This window comes from Notolabrus celidotus, chromosome 5, assembly GCF_009762535.1.
Source record: "Notolabrus celidotus isolate fNotCel1 chromosome 5, fNotCel1.pri, whole genome shotgun sequence".
NCBI lineage: Eukaryota > Metazoa > Chordata > Actinopteri > Labriformes > Labridae > Notolabrus > Notolabrus celidotus.
In genome coordinates this window covers 8,964,317-8,982,048 of record NC_048276.1, presented here as the reverse complement: position 1 = coordinate 8,982,048, position 17,732 = coordinate 8,964,317, and the positions used below count along the sequence as shown (strand labels likewise).

The window sequence follows — 17,732 nt, the reverse complement described above, 5'->3', positions numbered from 1 at the left end:
CTGGAAGGTTTACCTTGGCTCTGGGAGAAGATGTCTGTGGTCTGGTCTTGGTCCCCGTCCGAACGTCTAGGTGGACTCAAGCACAGCAACCGAGAGTCCAGCTGGGGCAGGGTGCTAATGCTTAACGTCAGCGCTTGGTTGACAAACGCAGCCCTCATGTCTTCCATTTGGAGTGCAGATGCAGGTTTGCCATTCAGCAGAAGGATCTCATCTTCAGCTTTCAAACCTGGAGAAGAAACAAGGGAGGAATTTCAAACACAGCAGGAGCATGCTTTAAAAAGCTTACATTTTGAGAGATGTTTTGCATAAAGAGAGACAGAAATATAAGCAACACACAGTAGGTGAAAAGATGATCCGTCAGTCCAAGCAACACATGACCATCCAGCACTTTTGCTTTCCTGTGGGGCATCGTCATCTCAACTTAATGCGAACAAATCACCCACACAAACATAACTTTCAGCCATACTCGTCGTCAGCAGCTCTCTGGCTGTGCGGACTCTGTTGGGACTCTAATGTGGTCCTAAACATAAAAAATACATCATCTCTGCTTGTTCGCCTGAGGCAGCTACTGATCTAACATGACGGGATTGGTCAAAGAAGGAGGATGCAACGCCTGTCTATTCCTGTCCTGTCATTATGTATAGAAAGATTTATGTACCATGAAGAAGAAACCATGGACTTCACTTAAACACTGCTTCAGTTTGAGGCTCCCTGTCTTAGCTCCTCCCCCTGACCACCTGTGCCTGGCTCTGCTAATTGAGAATTAGCGCTCAATCAGCTAACCAATTAGGAGACAGACTCTCCCAATAAACCTGATTGGTTGTGACAGCTGTTTAAGCAGTCTGACAGCAGTGTCACCTGCCCCTGGCTGCAGAATTAACTGAGACAAAGGTTTGGGGTCCTGTAAGCACAGTCACACTTGTTTCCTCTTTCTATATCATATGTAGTAATACAAGCAGCAGACAATGAAGGATAGTACTTTCATAATGTTATTACAAACGCATGCACACATACAGTTACATATATAGACACACATGGCACACATTTAGCCCTAAGTTATGACCTACTTGTCTGGGATGTGAAATGTCAGCTGTAGCAGAGTCTTTATTGGACTGAGAGAGATAACCCCTCAGGCCATATACTGCTGTGTGTGTATGACTGTGTGTGCTTCATGTATGTGTGTGTGTGTGTGTTTCTGCAGGGGGAGGGGGAGCAGGAATTACTGTGAGGGAGAAAGGAGAAAGAGAAAAAGAGCCTTTGGGGCTCCTTGTCCAGCGCTGGCCTGGTTTCTGCGTGCGCCCTGCAGAAATGGAAGCTTGATCTCTTTCAGTCCCCATTCATCCTCCTCACGCTCAGAAAAAACACGCACTCACAGACACATCCCTGACCAACGAACGTCCTGCCTGACTCTGATTCAGCAAAATATAGATTCTCAAAGATGCATTGTGTTGTCTGGGAGCCTGTTCCGTCTCTACTCGCGTTGAGGAAAAGTACAGCAGCATCCTCTGGCTGCTAAGCTGCCGGCTTTTAGATTGCTTATGCACTGGAGGACACAATCTCACACTTGAGTAACCTTGGTCCGACCTGGGGGCACGACAGTGGGGCGGGGATGTTATTTTCTATACATTAGTGTTGTATCTACAGAGCAGCCATGTGTTTTCAAACCTATTATGCATCTTTGTCTCCATTTAAAGATAGGGACCACTGAATGGGGGTTGCTCTTTACATCCTGCTCTCCATACAGCGGTCACATGAAGACAAAGAGCGGCTGCTTTTTCTCCTTTGCTCTCAAGAAGGAGGACAAAGTAGGGATTTCATACCTGATGCATTTTTTTATCGGGTCTTTGCACATCATGCCAGGTTTAATATTGAAGCTGGTATCATCAGACTATCAGACATGCTGAATAAAACAGGTTATAAAGTCATTTAAGGTGTTTTTCTCCTGTATAAATTTCACTCTGTTTTTCTGCTTCTCAGATATTGGTTCATTTCATGTAGACAGAGTGATTTTGGAGGCCTATGCTAGCTGTGAATGACCTCTCTGTGGACTCCATTTCAAGTAGATGGCCTTTTAAATCTTGATCTATATTTAAAGAGGCTGGGTCAGCTCCCCCCCTGCATATTCCTTTGAGCTTTCAAGACAAGGTGCCCATCTTATCTCTTTCTCCCTCTCCTCTCTCCTCGGTCCTCAGCCACCTGGCTCCCTCTCTCTTAAACCAAGGGGATTTAGCTGTGTTTTCTTAACAGAGGATACAATGCAGTCACACAGCAGCATAACAGGGCTCTGATAGGAAGTCATGTGGGTTTCAGGTGCTTTTTAGAACAGGTGTGTTAAGTGTGTCAGCTCAAGAAAGACATATTTGCTCAGCTGTCACATACCTTTACACTGCCTCTGTTGTAACTGCACCCAGGTTTGATATGATTTTTTTTTACATTCAACTTTGGTATGCTAAATATGTAGCAAGCTAAACCCTTCATGTTTCTTAGTTAACAAAGAAGAAGATGTACCTTTAGCTGAGGCCAGCCCCTCTGCTTTCACTTCAGTTATATGGAGCTGCTGCATCCCGTCCTCGTCTACAACTGCCACAGAAAAACCTAAAGACATACATGAGAAGACAATGAGTAAGATCCAGCCATTAGTTCTTATAGTCTTATTTGAAATATCTCAATTTGACAGAGTGCCGTGCTGCTGAATAACTACCGAGCGATTAGATCCACTTAATGGCAAAATGGGCTCACACTGTGCGACCCCCCTCTAGTCGTTAACAAAGCATGACTCAATGAAGTCTATTACAAAATCAATTTGATACAGACTTTATGAGTTTGCAGGAACTAGCTGCTATCTGCTTCAAAAAGGGGTTTGGTCAGAGACCAGCATACCGTATCCGATGGTGGACGACTCAGCTTTGTCGAAGCGGATCACCTTTGTGACCTTGGGGCAAATCTCAATCTCTTTGTAGAGCTGCAAACACAAGAAGAGTCTAGTTAATTGGCGAAAAATGGAAGGAAAGCAGTGTTGTCCGACTGAGAAAGTCAAGGTCATGTTATCAGTCTTATGGAAGGATTCATGTTTTATTCAGGCTCCTTAACAGAGCAATCACATGTGAAAGTTGTGGGGTCACAATCCAGGTCGAGTCTAAGGAGCGAGTGGGTGCATGGACGAGGTTTTGACCTCCCCAGCAGGGGCGAGAGCGGAGACACAGCTGTGTGTATGAAGCAACAGACAGGAACAGAAGTCTGCTGTGTGTAATGGGCTTCACTGTGGAGAAATAATAATGTCATATCATAGAGTAAGGATGAAAGAGGGTGAAATGAGTCACTGATCAAAGCAGGGAGATAAAAGCCCTCTTGAAGAAAATGAGCGAGTTATACAATGACTTTGCTTTGAGGCAGAGTTCAGCGTATAACCTACAAAGAGCCGTCACAAAGAGAATACGTTTTGGGGTTTACGGTGGCTGAATAATGTGGAGGGTGGGGTCTTCTTTCAATGAGAGTGATTGTTTTATGAATAGTAAAAGTACAAACACAAATGAGTGGAGTTCTGAGAGCACATAATACAGCTGGAATACTGTTTTGCATAATTTATAGCATATGCGATGAAGCTTCTTTTGCATCCTGGGAATTCTGTATGCACTGCAAATCAAATTTGCAACCGAGTCATAAAACATGCAACGAGCTTGCATCAAGATCAGAAATTAAACAAAAAAGAATTCATGATAAGGTGAAGCCCTCATAATCCAAATGGGACAGCTAGGACTGTAGTTCAGAAAAACAGCAAAAATATGTATTTCACACGCAGTAACATCTTTAATGATTGAGATTAGGAGTGTATCCAGGGTACTAAAATCAGGACATTCCCTTTTGTTATCATTGGCTTCATTATCAGTTATCACAACAATGTTTCAGTGTGTGTTTCCTCACCAGATCAGAGATTTCCTCCTCGAGTTTGGGAACATAAAACAGCGTCTGGTTGTCCATCCACACCTTCAAACGCAGGTAGTGGCCCGAGGGATCTATGTTGTGAGTCTGGAAGGCAGTGAACAAAAAGACGGGAAACACCTTAAACTGGCAGCATAAACCGGCGTATTTATCCTTCTTTTCAAAATATGACAGACATAATCACTCCAATTACTTGTGGTTTATTTTCCTTGAGATGGATGCCAAGCCTTTCTTTTAGTGGAACACATGAGTACTGTGCTAAATCCACCTGTCAAAACACCATCTTCTTTACTATTACCTCACTTATATAGCTCATGAAATCCCCTGACAAAAGGATACAGACGTATATAGAGTATGTGTCCAATCATGCATGTAATCAATGTATATATGCATGCATGTAATGCACAAGGGACTGTGGATTTGATGCTCCAGTTCCTTGTGACATGTTTATGGCATGCATGCAGAAAAACGCCCACACACTTGATGATCGGCATTAAATATGTGTCTTAGCCATCTCATGAGTGGAGAGTATACATTTCATTAGGGATCATTATTTCAGTGAGTCTCTGAGTGAGACCAACAAGAGAGAGGAGGAGATGAAGTGGAAATAAATATGACAAGACTGCATGAGACAGTTTACAGTGTATATTTTTAGGGTAAAACTAAGGGTGACAGCCTGTGTAAGAGCACAGATGACATCTACCATGTTAACTTATCTTCTTTCCTAGAAGCACCAGACACAGCGTCACATCTGAGGTATTCTCTGATACATATACAGATTGGTGTTGAAGACGAAAGCCTCTTATAATCTGCATCTCATTATACGTGTTGTTTTCCTGGTACCCTGAAGTAAATTTGAAGAAGTTGACGTCTACATGCTTGCTTGTCTTCGGCTGTCAACACACTGTAAAACTGTGAGATTTTTTGCTTATGCAACCACTTCTGGTATTCTAAACTCTTTCTGACAGAGCTGCGTGCCGTTTCAGGAGACCTGTTCCTCATGATTGCATGTGTTTGACAAAGCTGTTAAAATGAATTATTCGCATGTTTACCAGACTGTTTCCATTTTTGCTTTAGAGTTCAATACACTAAAACTAAATTCTGTTACAGATGCAAAGCTCTACTCTTCCTTTAATGTTCTCCTAGCTAAATCAGTTCATTTCTGTTTTAGGGAAAGGTGAGATATCCTCTATGAGACTCATCTGCCAGTTTTCTTATAAACCATGGCAGCTTGTTAATTCAAATATCAGTAATGATATCTCCCTGTGCTTTAAAAAATCCTTCCATGCATTCACTCACTAAAGAGAGTCTTGAGTACTCTTCATATTTACTTGTCTCACACTTTAAAATATTTTTTTTCATTTTTCTTTCAACCCTTATCAATTTTATGACTTTTTTTCATTCGTTTTGCAAGTTTGCTTTTGCATTTCTGTCTCTTTCCGACAGTGTGGAACAGGTAGAGGATCAGAGGAAGGTGTTATTTTCTTGTTTTGTTCTGGCACACAAAAATCCCTGTACTAAACCATTTTGGATACAGATGTGTACTTTGTGCTTGGCATATATCTAATGTTGTTTTCCAATAAAAATCATGTAGGAAAAAAAATGTAATAAGCTACCTGTCACTCTAAAACTGTTAAACCAACACGCAGGGCCTGATGCACTTTTCTGCCCACCAAACCTGTCCCTCATATCTTTACACTGGCCTCCAGTTAAATGTAGAATCCAGTTTAAAATACTTGTTGTGTACAGAGCGCTCAATCGTCAGGCTCCAGTCTAAATCAGGGGTCTGCTGAAGCCATATAACTCCAGCAGAAGTGTTAGGTCCTCTGATGAAAGTTTATTGGTTGTGCCTCATACCAGGTTAAAAACTAAAGGAGACTGTGCTTTCCAGGTTGTTGGTCCTAAACTCTGATACTGAGAACTGTGGACACTGTTGACAGGTTTAAAAAGCAGTTGAAGACCTATCTGTTTGGACTTGCCTTTGTTTAATCTGTCTGTTGTTATGTAATGTTTTTGTATTCAAATTGCAATCTCTGTTTTGCCTTTTAATGTTTTTCTTTTTCTACTTACTTACTTACTTACTTACCTATGAGCCAATAAGACTTTCTTTAATTTATGCAAGCATGTGCAAAGAGTTAAATGCACCACAAACTGCGCTGCAGAATAATTAATTGTCAGTGTGCGCCGGTGCTGTTTGCATATATTTAAATGAGAAATATATGCCCATTTCTATGCAAATTACCCTCATTGCAAATAACACCTAATGCACTAACAGTGGCGCTAACAGCCATGCACAGTTAGAGTGATAGATTAACGTCTGAGTGACGTTGAGCTGGTGGTAACCGCGCTGCAATATTTATAAGTGTTGTCACCCTCAAACTCTTCAGTGATCATGACAACAAATCCACCTCTGGATGACCTAGCAATTATAAATCTGTACATTAAATCTGTTAATATTACTTAAACTGTGAAATCTGTATCACATCTATCATGACTCGACTCCAAGTAAGGACTTTCCCTCTCCATTCAGCTCATCATATATGTTGATAAGATTTAGAGTTCAGGATGAGAGTGCACAGCGCAGCTCTGTGCAGCACCGAGTGGAGATGCCTACAGCTCATGTCATTCATAATCAGACGCAAAACTGGAGCAAATTGCACAGAGCTGCTTTGTGGGCATTTGTGTCTGAATATCATTAGAGCAATTTGCTTTGTTAATTCAACCTTGAGATGACATGGATAGTGGGAGAAAGTGATGTGCAATTCTTGGTACTATTAGCGGCCACAATCCATTCTTGGTGAATCCCCCCCTCACAGTGTTTTGGTCTGTAAATATCTGTGTTGTGTGCAGCACACTTGTAGCAAACAGTCTCCTGTAATGTCATGCTTTGCCCAGCTATTGCAGATGGCTCACCTTGCAGACGGCGCACAGGACCTCCAGTGTCGTCTCTCCAGGCTGTACGATGGCCAGGACAGGTTGATTGTTTGGCAGACACACCCAGGAGGGAGTCAGGTAATCAGGAACCCAGATGTCGCTCTCTACGTTTTGCTGAGAAAGACTTTTCACTGAGTCCTCTCTCTCTTTCTGAAAATCCAACACACAAACAACACAGGAGGTTTATGCATCTTTGAGCAGCCCTTGTGTGTGAAAACAGAAGGCACCTCATAATAAATTCAGTGTAATCTCAAAAACCTTTTAGTCCCTCGATTTTGTTATCCTAAATGAGAAATCTGAAATCAGGCAATAATCTGCCTAAATCCGGATTATTTCCCATCTTGTTAACTGAAAAAAACACAGATTTGCTTCATCTGATTGGACTAATATGATGGAGGCCGGCCCTGAAAGCAGCAGGAGATCTGATTACAAAATCTAATTCATTTTTGTTGATGAGAGCCGGCTGATATAATTGTCTCCCTGCGTAGGTGTGTGTTACATACAGTATGTTTGTGCTTTTGCAGCCTCATGTGTGAGTGCATTCTGTCCAAACTATAATCTGTAACCTTTCAACCCATCAGTCTGACCTCTTACAATCTGGCAGGCATGTCGGGCTCTCTGCTCAGAGTCTGTCATGCTCCTCTTTTCTACTCGACCTCACGCTGTCTGTCACTGATACCTTATCTCCTCCTTTCAGGTAACAGCATCCACACACTCGTTTATTCTTTCATCCTCCCCCCACTAATCGTTCCCTCTCCTTCTGGTGCCCCTTTTCCTCTGTCTGTGTTGCAGCATCATATCCCTCCTCCCCATCTTTCATTTTGCACCGCACAATCTGCTGACTGTTAACAATCTGGCCCGGTGGTCCCTGTTTAGACGAACTTGATGAAGATCCATGAGTGTGTGTGTTTGAATATGTGTGCTGGTTTGAGTGAAATTCAAACACAGAAGAAGATAGAGGGGGTAAAGTATGAGCAAAGGCACATTGTTGTAACAAATGCATACCCTCATATGTGCAGAAAATCCCACAGTGATAAAGAAAAACACACATTTTCACAGACAGACAACAGACCGGGGGGGCAACAACTAGTACCTCCCCCCAACTCCCTGAACTCCCCAGCTCTGCTCGGCACCATCTGGCTCCCCTCCTGGCCCAACCAAGATGCCTTTGCTAGAGGGGGTTGGGGGGTCCTAGGCAGATCACTAAACTCGATTTCTCCCCTCTTTTTTTTCATGCCATCAGTGGGATTCCCCAGAACAAACAGAGGCAAAGCCATCAGATGTGAACACTTGGAACAAATTTGCTGAAGATGCTCCCTGCTTCTGATGCAGCATTTCCAGCTCTGTTTTACAACCAACTGAAGCATGTTGCATGCAATGCATTTCTTTAATGTCATCCCCATACCCTGCCAGCAGAAGCAGAGGCGTGGGTGGAAGGAAATCAATCTCCCATGGTGCCACTGGGGGACCCTGCAGTCAGAGTAGGTTACTGCTGCAGAGTTTTCTTCTCTTCTCTAAGTTCAGACAGAGGCTCTCTCTTCCCCCTCGCTCTTTCTCATCTCTGCTTGCCTTTTACCAGCCCTTATAAAATATGGAGCCTCTTTGCTTGTCCTTGCACAACCCATGGGTAATTGGACATTTCTCCTCACAGTTCATATTAAGGTATCACTTACCAGGCTGTGATCAGGACTACTGGAAACCTACAGTCCTATGACAGCCTTGGTTAATCTATTTTTCCCTTTGAAGTTATTATTCATTATTCACAATTGTCTCTAAATTGTGGTCAATACAACAGAGACACACTGGAGCACAGATGGTGTGAAGCCGCCCGCTCCTTTGGAAGCAAACGTCGGCGTAATTTGTTGAAACATCAGAAAGCTAATGATCTGAACATATCAAATCAAATTTGTCTCAGTGGGATTAGCTGACAGAAATATCCCTCCAGTCGATACACTATGACGCTGATAGAGCTGGAATGGCTGGGAGGGAATGAGAAGAAGAAAATGAGAATGTGCCGACACTGATCTGAAAATAGCTTTTGACAAGCCAGGAAGGTATAGAAGAAAAAACAAAGGTATTATATGAGGTTGTGACATAGAGCAGTGGGAAGAGAAAGAAAAGGGGGCCGGAGCAAAGCTAAGAGTCTATGAGGAAGAAGACATATAAAAAAGGTTTATCCAACACAAATAAATTCAAAATGTACCTGATGGCATTGAGGAAAAAAACAACACGCTGAGCCTTTTAAATTTTCATAGTCTACAAAATTTCTCATTTCACTCTTCAGCCAGAAGGGAAGTGGATGTCTGAAAACATTTTTGCATGAGCTTGGAATGACCTCAAAGAAATGCTTAGTGATGCAGAAGGTCTCTGCGTTTTTGTGCCTTTCTCAGAGGAGCTGCAGCACCAAATAGATCTCAGTTAAGTACAAGGAGGTGGAGAAATAAGAGATGAAGCTAGCCTTCGGGTCTAAAGGCAACTGTAACCTGTTATACCAGTACAAAGGTTCATCAGATGCTCCAGTTAGTTTCATGTATAAGCTATCAGAAAGGCAACAATAATGAGGAATAAGCCTACAGCTACAGGAGCTCCGGGTCTTTGTAGTGAATGCTGTAGTAAGAATAAGGGGAGTTTAGCCTTAGGCAGAATATGACTGTAAATCTGACAGTATTTTTGTGCCCTGATTATGCTCTGATAAGCATTCCTGAATTGTTTTGGACCATGTTCGGTCGAGGCAGATGACTGTCTAACATGAGTCTGGTTCTGCTCGAGGTTTTTGCCTGTTAAAGGAAGTTTGTCCTTGCAGCTGTAACTTGCTAAATACTGCAAAGTTCTCTGCTCATGGTGGATTAAGATGAGATAAGATAAGAGTGTTATCCTTTCTTGATGTTGAGTCTTTGTTAATAAGATAACATAGAGTACGGTCTAGACCTGCTATGTTTGTAAAAGCGTCTTGAGATAATGTTTGTTGGGATTTGGTACTATATAAATAAAGATTGATTGATTGATTGATTGATTGTTTGGCTTTGTGAACTTCAAAGGAATGCAAATATAAAAGGACCAACTTTTGAAAATGAGGACACCAGTCTGTTTTGGTTCTTGAAATATAGGAACATTTGTACAGTAATGGTGCTTCAGTGCAGTAAAGATGTCTGACTTACAGATTTCTCACTGGTAGAGTCTTCAAACATGCGCTCCAGAGGCTTCCTTGTTTGCTCCATCCCATCAACAAACACCTGCAACCACACAAAGAACAATTTAAGCTTTTACATCTGATTAAACCTGAGCCAGACTGAACGTTTATCTCCCAACATATCATTGCTGTGGGGCAGAAACCTTGTATTTGCATATTCAACAGTGTTTTCTCTTCCATTAATCAATGCTATTGATTTTCCTTTATGTCTGTTAGTAGACTTTCAAAAATAGAACAGATGCATGCAAATATAAAAAAAAGCTTCTGGTGGAATCTTATGCAGTGTGGAAAGTAGTGGGTTTGGAGATACAAGGTTTCTGCCTGACGGTGACGGTATCCTTTTGGCGATGTCGCTATAAAAGTGTGAGGCAGTAGAAACCTGGTTGATTGAAGGATGTCCCGCTGTCTTCCTCTTTGAGGTGGTGTCGAGCCCCCACAGGGAGGAGAACCGGCTCCTGCGTTTACTGAAAGTCCGAGGCACGGCCTGGTTTCGCTTCCTGAGGTTGCTTTCTGTTCGTGCTGACACCTGGGAAAGAGAAAGTCACAGAAAACATCAACCCAATGGAAAAACCTTCATTAAGGAGTTCTATAACAAAGGAATGAAGACAGAAGATGTAAAGAAAGGGAGAGACTACAGATGTTTGACAACAGTGGATGTCTGCGGTTGTCTGAGTCACTCCTTACACTCAGGCATGCAAACAAACCAACACATAAAACATATTCCCAGCTGCACTGCAAGATACTAACGGCTCCCACTGAACACTTTCAACCTCTCATGTCTTTCTGTGACCCTCCACACATTGAACGAGAAACCACTCCTGGCATTTCTAGGTTAATTCACAGTGAACCACTGAGCTATGAGAGCAGCTCTGACTCACTACATGGCCCACGGACACATACTCCAATGCACATGTATGTACGTTGTATGCACATACTGTACTGGTGTGTGTGGGTGTGTGCTTATTGGTGTCCTCACCCGTCACTGCTCATGAGACAAACACACGTCAAACATAATAGGTCAAACTGTCTTCAGGAGTCTTCTTATGTAAGCTGCACACAAGAGGCCGATCACAGGCTTCTGAATTGATATCACACTTTTGATCATGAGTTATACAACTTGATGAAAATATTGAAGGAATCAAGAAAGAAAAGAAAGATTTGACTGATGCAAAAAGCTGACAGTTTAACAAGAGGACAGTTAAAGGGAATGTAAAATGGTTTATATATAAGTTCAAGCATTTCATTAATTAATCACCATGTTCTTCTCTTCATCCTGTGAATGTAACTCACTTTTAAATTCATATTTCCATCCCATTATGCAAAGCAAATATAAAAATGTCCTCAGAAATATGCACATTTAAAGTAGTCTTTGACTTATTCAATTCTGCAATTCAGAAAAAGGGGAGGAGAGGGTATAATATTGAACTTGGGGAGAAAGAATATGGAAAAACAGCAATGGAGTGAAACAGAGAGGAGAAAATATGTGAAGACAGAGGAGGAGAAGGAGAGACTGGGAGATAAAGCAGGAAACGCAGAGAGAGACGAAGGAAGTGAGGGTGTAGGCAGTAAAAGGAGGGGGGGGGGGGGGGGGGGGGGGGGGTCAACAGAGCAGAGAGTGTTAAGCCTGTTTGTGGGAAAGTGCCTCAGGGATGTCAGCTTACTAACAGAGTTCGTATTGATTCACCAATCACAAAAAAAAACCTCTGATGTCTACGTGTGTGTGTGTATATGTGTGTGCGTGTGTATGTGTATGTGTGTGTGATGGACTGCTCTACAGAAATATTGTTTCTGCTCTTTGTTTCCACAGCAGCATATATATCATTCCATCCTCACAAACTTTTCATTCTGTACATTCTTGAAAGGCTCGAGGTGACACGGTGCAGAGCCCTGAGCTCATGATCTGGCTGCTAGCCACAGGCTAAAACAGTCAACATCACGCACGGAGACAATGATCTGAATGTGATAGGTGATGACAGTGAGTGTGGTGCAGGTATTTTAATGTGAGCAGGTATCTGTCTTCTTGAATTTAGACATCCTAATAAGGAGATTCAGGTCAGTGGAGGGATTCAATGGAACAGTTCTCTGAAGTGAGGATGAATTGTTTGTTTTTTGTTTAAAATTGTTAAAGTTGTGAATAAAGTTTATTTTATAAAACACAACCAGAGTCAATCTAAACCTGGAAAAAGCAGCATCAATAGAAAGCAATGATAATGCTGCGACTGTTAGCATTACTGGTTATTAATTGGACCTCTGATTTGAGAGCTTTGAAATGTCTGCAAAAAAAATAAACCCAAGAAACGGACAATCTTGTCCCGTGCACAGAGGAATTCATTACTTAAAGCATGAAGTATATTTACTTTAATTTGGCTGAAGTTGGCTAACTGTCCTTTTCAGGCTTTAAAGGAGCTACAAAGCCTCGTCTGCACTCAAAGAAATAATTTGTTGGGTGAACGTAATAAAATTATGGAAAGAATTTCCACCTAATTAAACTTCTAATTCCACTAAAAGGCAGAAGGAAGACAACTATTCACGCACACACATACCTACGGGCAATTTAGAGAGACCAATTAACCTGGTGAGCATGTTTTTGGACTGTGCGAGGAAGCCAGAGTAACCGGAGAGAACCCACACATGCACAAGGAGAACATGCAAACTCCACACAGAAAGGCACCTGACTCGAACCCAGAACCTTCTGACTTTGAGGCAACAGCGCTACCCACTGCACCACTGTGTGATCGTATGTTCAATCATTAGAAATGATTTGAACTGTGAGACAAACCTTTTTATCATGTGAGAATAACCTCTAAAATAGTAACTATTGAGAAAATAAGACAATTTTGACATTTGACATATCAAGAACAGAGATAGACCGATATTATGTTTTCAGGGCTGATACCAATACCGATCATTACTGGTCAAGGTGGCCGATAACCGATATTTGGAGCCGATATTCATGCATCAGTTCATACTCATGAACTGACTTTCTGGTGGCAAATTAAAGTGCTGAAAAAATCCAAGTGGAGCGTACACCAAAACAGAAGTGAGTGCTCGGGTTGGAATCTTTCAAAATTTGCTAAATCACGTGGCAGACATGACACCGTCTGCAGAAACGGTAGCCTAGCCTGCGTTCCATTTCTCCCTGCAGTTTCTCATTGGCTGATTGGCTGTTACCCGTGCTGTGGCTCTGCGTGCAACCAATCAGATAGTGCTGTGGGTGGGACAATGCTGGAGACAAAGTAGTGACAGCAGACAGAGAGGCGTGGCTGCATCAGAGCCAAAAGAACCCAGTTTTAAATTGATCTCATATCGGCCGTCGGATTTAAAAAAAAAGGCAGATGCCGATATTCGTCAAAATGCTGAATATAATCAGCCTGGTCGATAATCGGTCTATCCCTAATCAAGAATGTTTACATTTAGCAGTTTAAACGTGCCAACTTAGTTTACCCCCAGTTGGTGTGAAGTTTGGATAAAGACCACAAAACATACTGGGTTTGTTGGAATATAACTCTAATCCCCAGAGAAGGCAAACAATGACAAACAAAAAATATGGATCTTGACTTGGTAACCTTTAAAATAAGTGCTTACTGATTAAGACATTTCTCCACCACAGATGTTGCAAGTTACTCCCACTTCTGCTCTGGAGAGGTACTGCAGATGGGATTCCAACCTAAACCCTTTAGGTTGTGCTGACATAAAGCAATCTTGTAGTTTTAAGGATTTTGCATGTCGTGTTAAAACTACATGAATTAAAAATGATTAATCACTAAACATGAATTAATATAATAGAAGCTACATGTTGTACTTACTGTATGTTGATAAAACAGACACCCATGTTGCTTTTTTTGAGTGTGGTCGAGTTCAGGATGAAACATTTAGTTAGTTTTGAGAGCCGATGACTCAACAAATATCAAATCTATAAATTTGTACCAAAGATTTCTGAAAAAGTCTTACATAGCAGCTACTGTGCTAATCTGATACAGGGTTCATTATTTATCCTCCTCGTTTTCCGCTCGCTCTTATGTAATTGTTCTTACATTTTAGTTAGTTTTATCCTCGGGCTACACGCATCGCCTTTCTGTTTGCACATTAGTCAGGCAAGCCAAAAATTCTTGCATTCAGTAGGCGTACAGTATGTGACAAGATGCTCACACTGCCAGATACACACACCCACTTTACAAGCCGGGCTGGTATTGAGGGTCAGGAATTGGGAACCTCTCACGCAACGTGATTGAGCATGTAGAGACACGCAGGACAGGATTTGAGTTGTGGTGTAAAATCACAGTTTTGGAATTGAGTTGTCAGAGAAGAGTGTTGAAAATGTGTGTGATGTTTTAAAGCGGGTGTGTGGGTTTTTTATAATCCTACCAATGCATGGAAGGAAGACACAGAGAAGATGCCCAGTCGTCCCATGGCCAGCTTCGTGGGACGGGAAGCGAAACCCAGCAGGCGTTTGGGGTTCGGAGGTTCGCCGCCCTGCAGACTGGCCAGGTAGCATCGACAGCGGAACAGATCTATGTGAAACCGCTCCAAGTTCTGCTCCCACAGGAAGATCTAACAGAGAGGGAAACAAGGGTGGAAAGTTAGCATCTATTAAAGTGCTGCAGATTTGGCTGCTGAAGAAAAACCACACACAGTCATCAACACAGAAGAGGACGGAATATGCATGAAAAGATCCTCTATTAGGCTGTTTTTGATCATTTCAGGAGGAGTGAGATGTGGGAGTTCTGCAGTCCCTGTAGAGAGGTATTACTCACCAACACAAGCCCTACCAGTCCTCGACCTGCTGTGCTATGTGTTATGTATCACAGGGTGGGCCGTGGGAGGTGGAACACAGTGACACACACACACACACACACACACAAACACACAAAGGCCGATACTTGAAATGAAACACAATCTGGACTTAACCAAATTGCTCTGCTTCCTCATTTTACCTGTTTGTTCCAGGACGAAATGAAAGCAAGTGCTTTTCCTTTCACTCTTTAGTTCAGCGTAGCTCCCAGGCCTGTTTATTTATACATTTGGGGATTAAAGTAGTTCCAGATACTGATCTTAAAAGGAGTCAGACAATGATACAATCAACCACTTACATGTCAGCCGCTTTACTGCTTTGATCCGTCAACTTTACGTAATGTGACTTTATAGACGGCAATCAAAAACCTGCGTTTCTTAAAAAAGGGAAATGTTCTGCATGATTAAGATTAACTACCTCCTGGTGCTTTTATGTATTTTTTCCACACATTTTTGACTATCAGCCATATGCCACACACACACACACACACACACACACACACACACACACACACACACACACACACAAAGACAGGGCGGCTTGCTCAAACAAGAGGCCTTTTGTGTTTTTGTGCACATTCTTCAACTCTCATGCTATGTTTACATGCAATCCTGCGTTGACATCCAGCTCCAGACATGCACAGATTCTTTGAAAAAGAAAAAGCTAAAGACTGACTGAAAGGGAACGAGTCTTATGTAAGAGTAGCTTTGAAAATCCAGCTGCGACTTGTTTCAAAACATCCATCAAGTTAGGAAGGATTAGCAAGAGATATTCGGAGTTCACCTGCTTGCTAATGTTTGCATCGCATGGGTTTCAACATGTGGTAGAAATACTCTGCACGGCTACGCTTGGATGTGTTTATAATGAGCTCCAGTCTGAACATTTGAAAGCATCTGTCTTTACGAGGGCTTCTTGAGAACGTTTGTCAGGATGACGACATGTGGGGAGGTGATTTAGTGCGCCGGTTTCAGCGTGAGAGCATGCAGTGCAGTTCAAAGGTACAAAGATGTGCATCTGTGGAGACCCTAAGGTGTTTCATTCAACTGAAGGCTGCAGTCACTCAGCAGGGTGTTCAACATATGTGTTCACAAATGCAGTTCCTATCAGCATCACATGTTGGAACTTGCAGTTTAAATCTAAAAAAGACTTCCTCTTATGTCTTTTGTGTTATTTCTGATGCCTCCGTCTTCCTACTTGCTTTTCATTCACATATAAACAGAAGCTTTGATCTATTCGACTTCTTTCATACCTGCTCCAGAATGGTCTTCCTCTTCTTGCCGTCAGTGACAGTAGACAGCTGCATGTCTCCCATCTTCTTCATCTTCTCGTCCATGTCGATCTTCTGCTCAAGCTTGCGGATCTCAGTTCGCAGGAGTCGCACTGTGTCCTCCCTGTGATGCTGCCGAGCCAGAGCGGTGGCACATGCGGAGTGGATGGCTGTGATCCAGTTCTCCAGTTCGGTCTGGCCTGACGTCTGAAAGAACAAGGGGGAAAATAATGAGGGACTTGGAATACAGAAAATAACTCACAAACAGGTAGGAAGGAAGAGAAATGAAGGAAGTGACAAGACTCTCATTATTAGCCTCTGTAATGGCGCGGTCATTATAATCTCATCATCATTTCATCGCTTATCACCACATCCATTGATTGAATGCCACTGTAGACAGCTGCCATGAATATAAATAGACACATGTTAACATTACACAATGGTCAGTGCTGTGGATCACTGTCACAGGATGACAGTGTGGCCTTTAAACATGTCACACATATAACAAACACACAGACACAGGACTGGCTTATCTCCCACACATGGCTAAATGTCATGGACTTGTGTGCCACACGCAGACACACACAAATCTCCAGAGGGACATCAGGACTACTCCTATGCCCGGCCATCTCTGTCCCTGTTGGTGATCCTCATTGTTGTGTTAAAAAAGCAAAGAACCAACTGAACAAATGTTTTGGACTATAAATGCAAACACTTGATTTTGAGAGGGAATACACAGATATGTCATGTGACATTTGAAATAAAGGTCACTCACCTGGAAAAGAAAAGCATCTCCCACTGAGTTGCTGAGGCAGAAGACAAAGTCCTTCTTAGGGTGTTCAGGTACGGCCTGGACAATGCTGTTCTCCACCCACAGTGCATGTTTAGGAACGCTGTTGTGGTCGATCCCAGAGCGACAGTCTGACTCGTACAGGAAGAGAGTGCAGCCTTGGAGAACACAGAAAAGACACAAGAAGATGAATAAAAAGCAGGGGAAGTCCTCATCTTGGTGTTATCAGACTGAGTAGTTGTAATTTTATTTCACTTTTTGAAGCCGCCTAGCCAAACAAGGTTTTTAAACATTGCATTGATGTGATATATGACAGACATAAGGGCAGCAGGCAGGCAGAAGGCAGCTGCAGATGCTGTATCTTGTGCATTTCACGAGGATGAGATTGGATTAGACGTGGTTGCCGCCGGAAAATTAAATTGTGATGAGGCCGAGGAGAGGAAATGTAAGACCACACACAGAAGAGAGTGAGAGGAGAGGAGAGGTGACAAGCAAGGGCACGGACTGTGTGGAGACTGATGTGATTACAGAATAACAGAGGAGAGAGAGCGAGGGAGATTATACAGGATGAGGTCAGAATAAGGTGTGTGTCTCAGAGTGACATTACAGCAGGATACTTCTGTTTGGTCTGTAGTTCAATTATTGTTCATTTTCATGATCGATTTACCGAATCCATAATGGGGTTGGAATATTGTTGGATACAGAAGCATTTTGAGGTAACTAAAGATTGCAGGTTCACTATAACAGATCTGATCTGTTTCAATCATCTTTGATTCAAGGAAATCATTCTAAAGATGCTACACTGCCAGTTTGAATCATT

The 17,732-nt window shown here is 42.4% G+C and overlaps 1 protein-coding gene across 2 annotated transcripts in view; it reads right to left on the bottom strand.

The window, feature by feature from the left end:
- tiam1a (TIAM Rac1 associated GEF 1a) overlaps positions 1 to 17,732 on the bottom strand; it is a 100,681-nt gene that overhangs the window by 22,861 nt on the left and 60,088 nt on the right. For both annotated transcript variants that reach the window (XM_034683105.1, XM_034683106.1), the window contains 10 exons: positions 16,898 to 17,070; positions 16,105 to 16,329; positions 14,429 to 14,614; positions 10,443 to 10,589; positions 10,032 to 10,106; positions 6,853 to 7,023; positions 3,922 to 4,026; positions 2,881 to 2,962; positions 2,509 to 2,595; positions 14 to 226 (listed from right to left, as the gene is read on the bottom strand). In XM_034683105.1, coding sequence (XP_034538996.1) covers positions 14 to 226; positions 2,509 to 2,595; positions 2,881 to 2,962; positions 3,922 to 4,026; positions 6,853 to 7,023; positions 10,032 to 10,106; positions 10,443 to 10,589; positions 14,429 to 14,614; positions 16,105 to 16,329; positions 16,898 to 17,070 — 1,464 coding nt within the window. The remainder of the gene's footprint in view (positions 1 to 13; positions 227 to 2,508; positions 2,596 to 2,880; positions 2,963 to 3,921; positions 4,027 to 6,852; positions 7,024 to 10,031; positions 10,107 to 10,442; positions 10,590 to 14,428; positions 14,615 to 16,104; positions 16,330 to 16,897; positions 17,071 to 17,732) is intronic.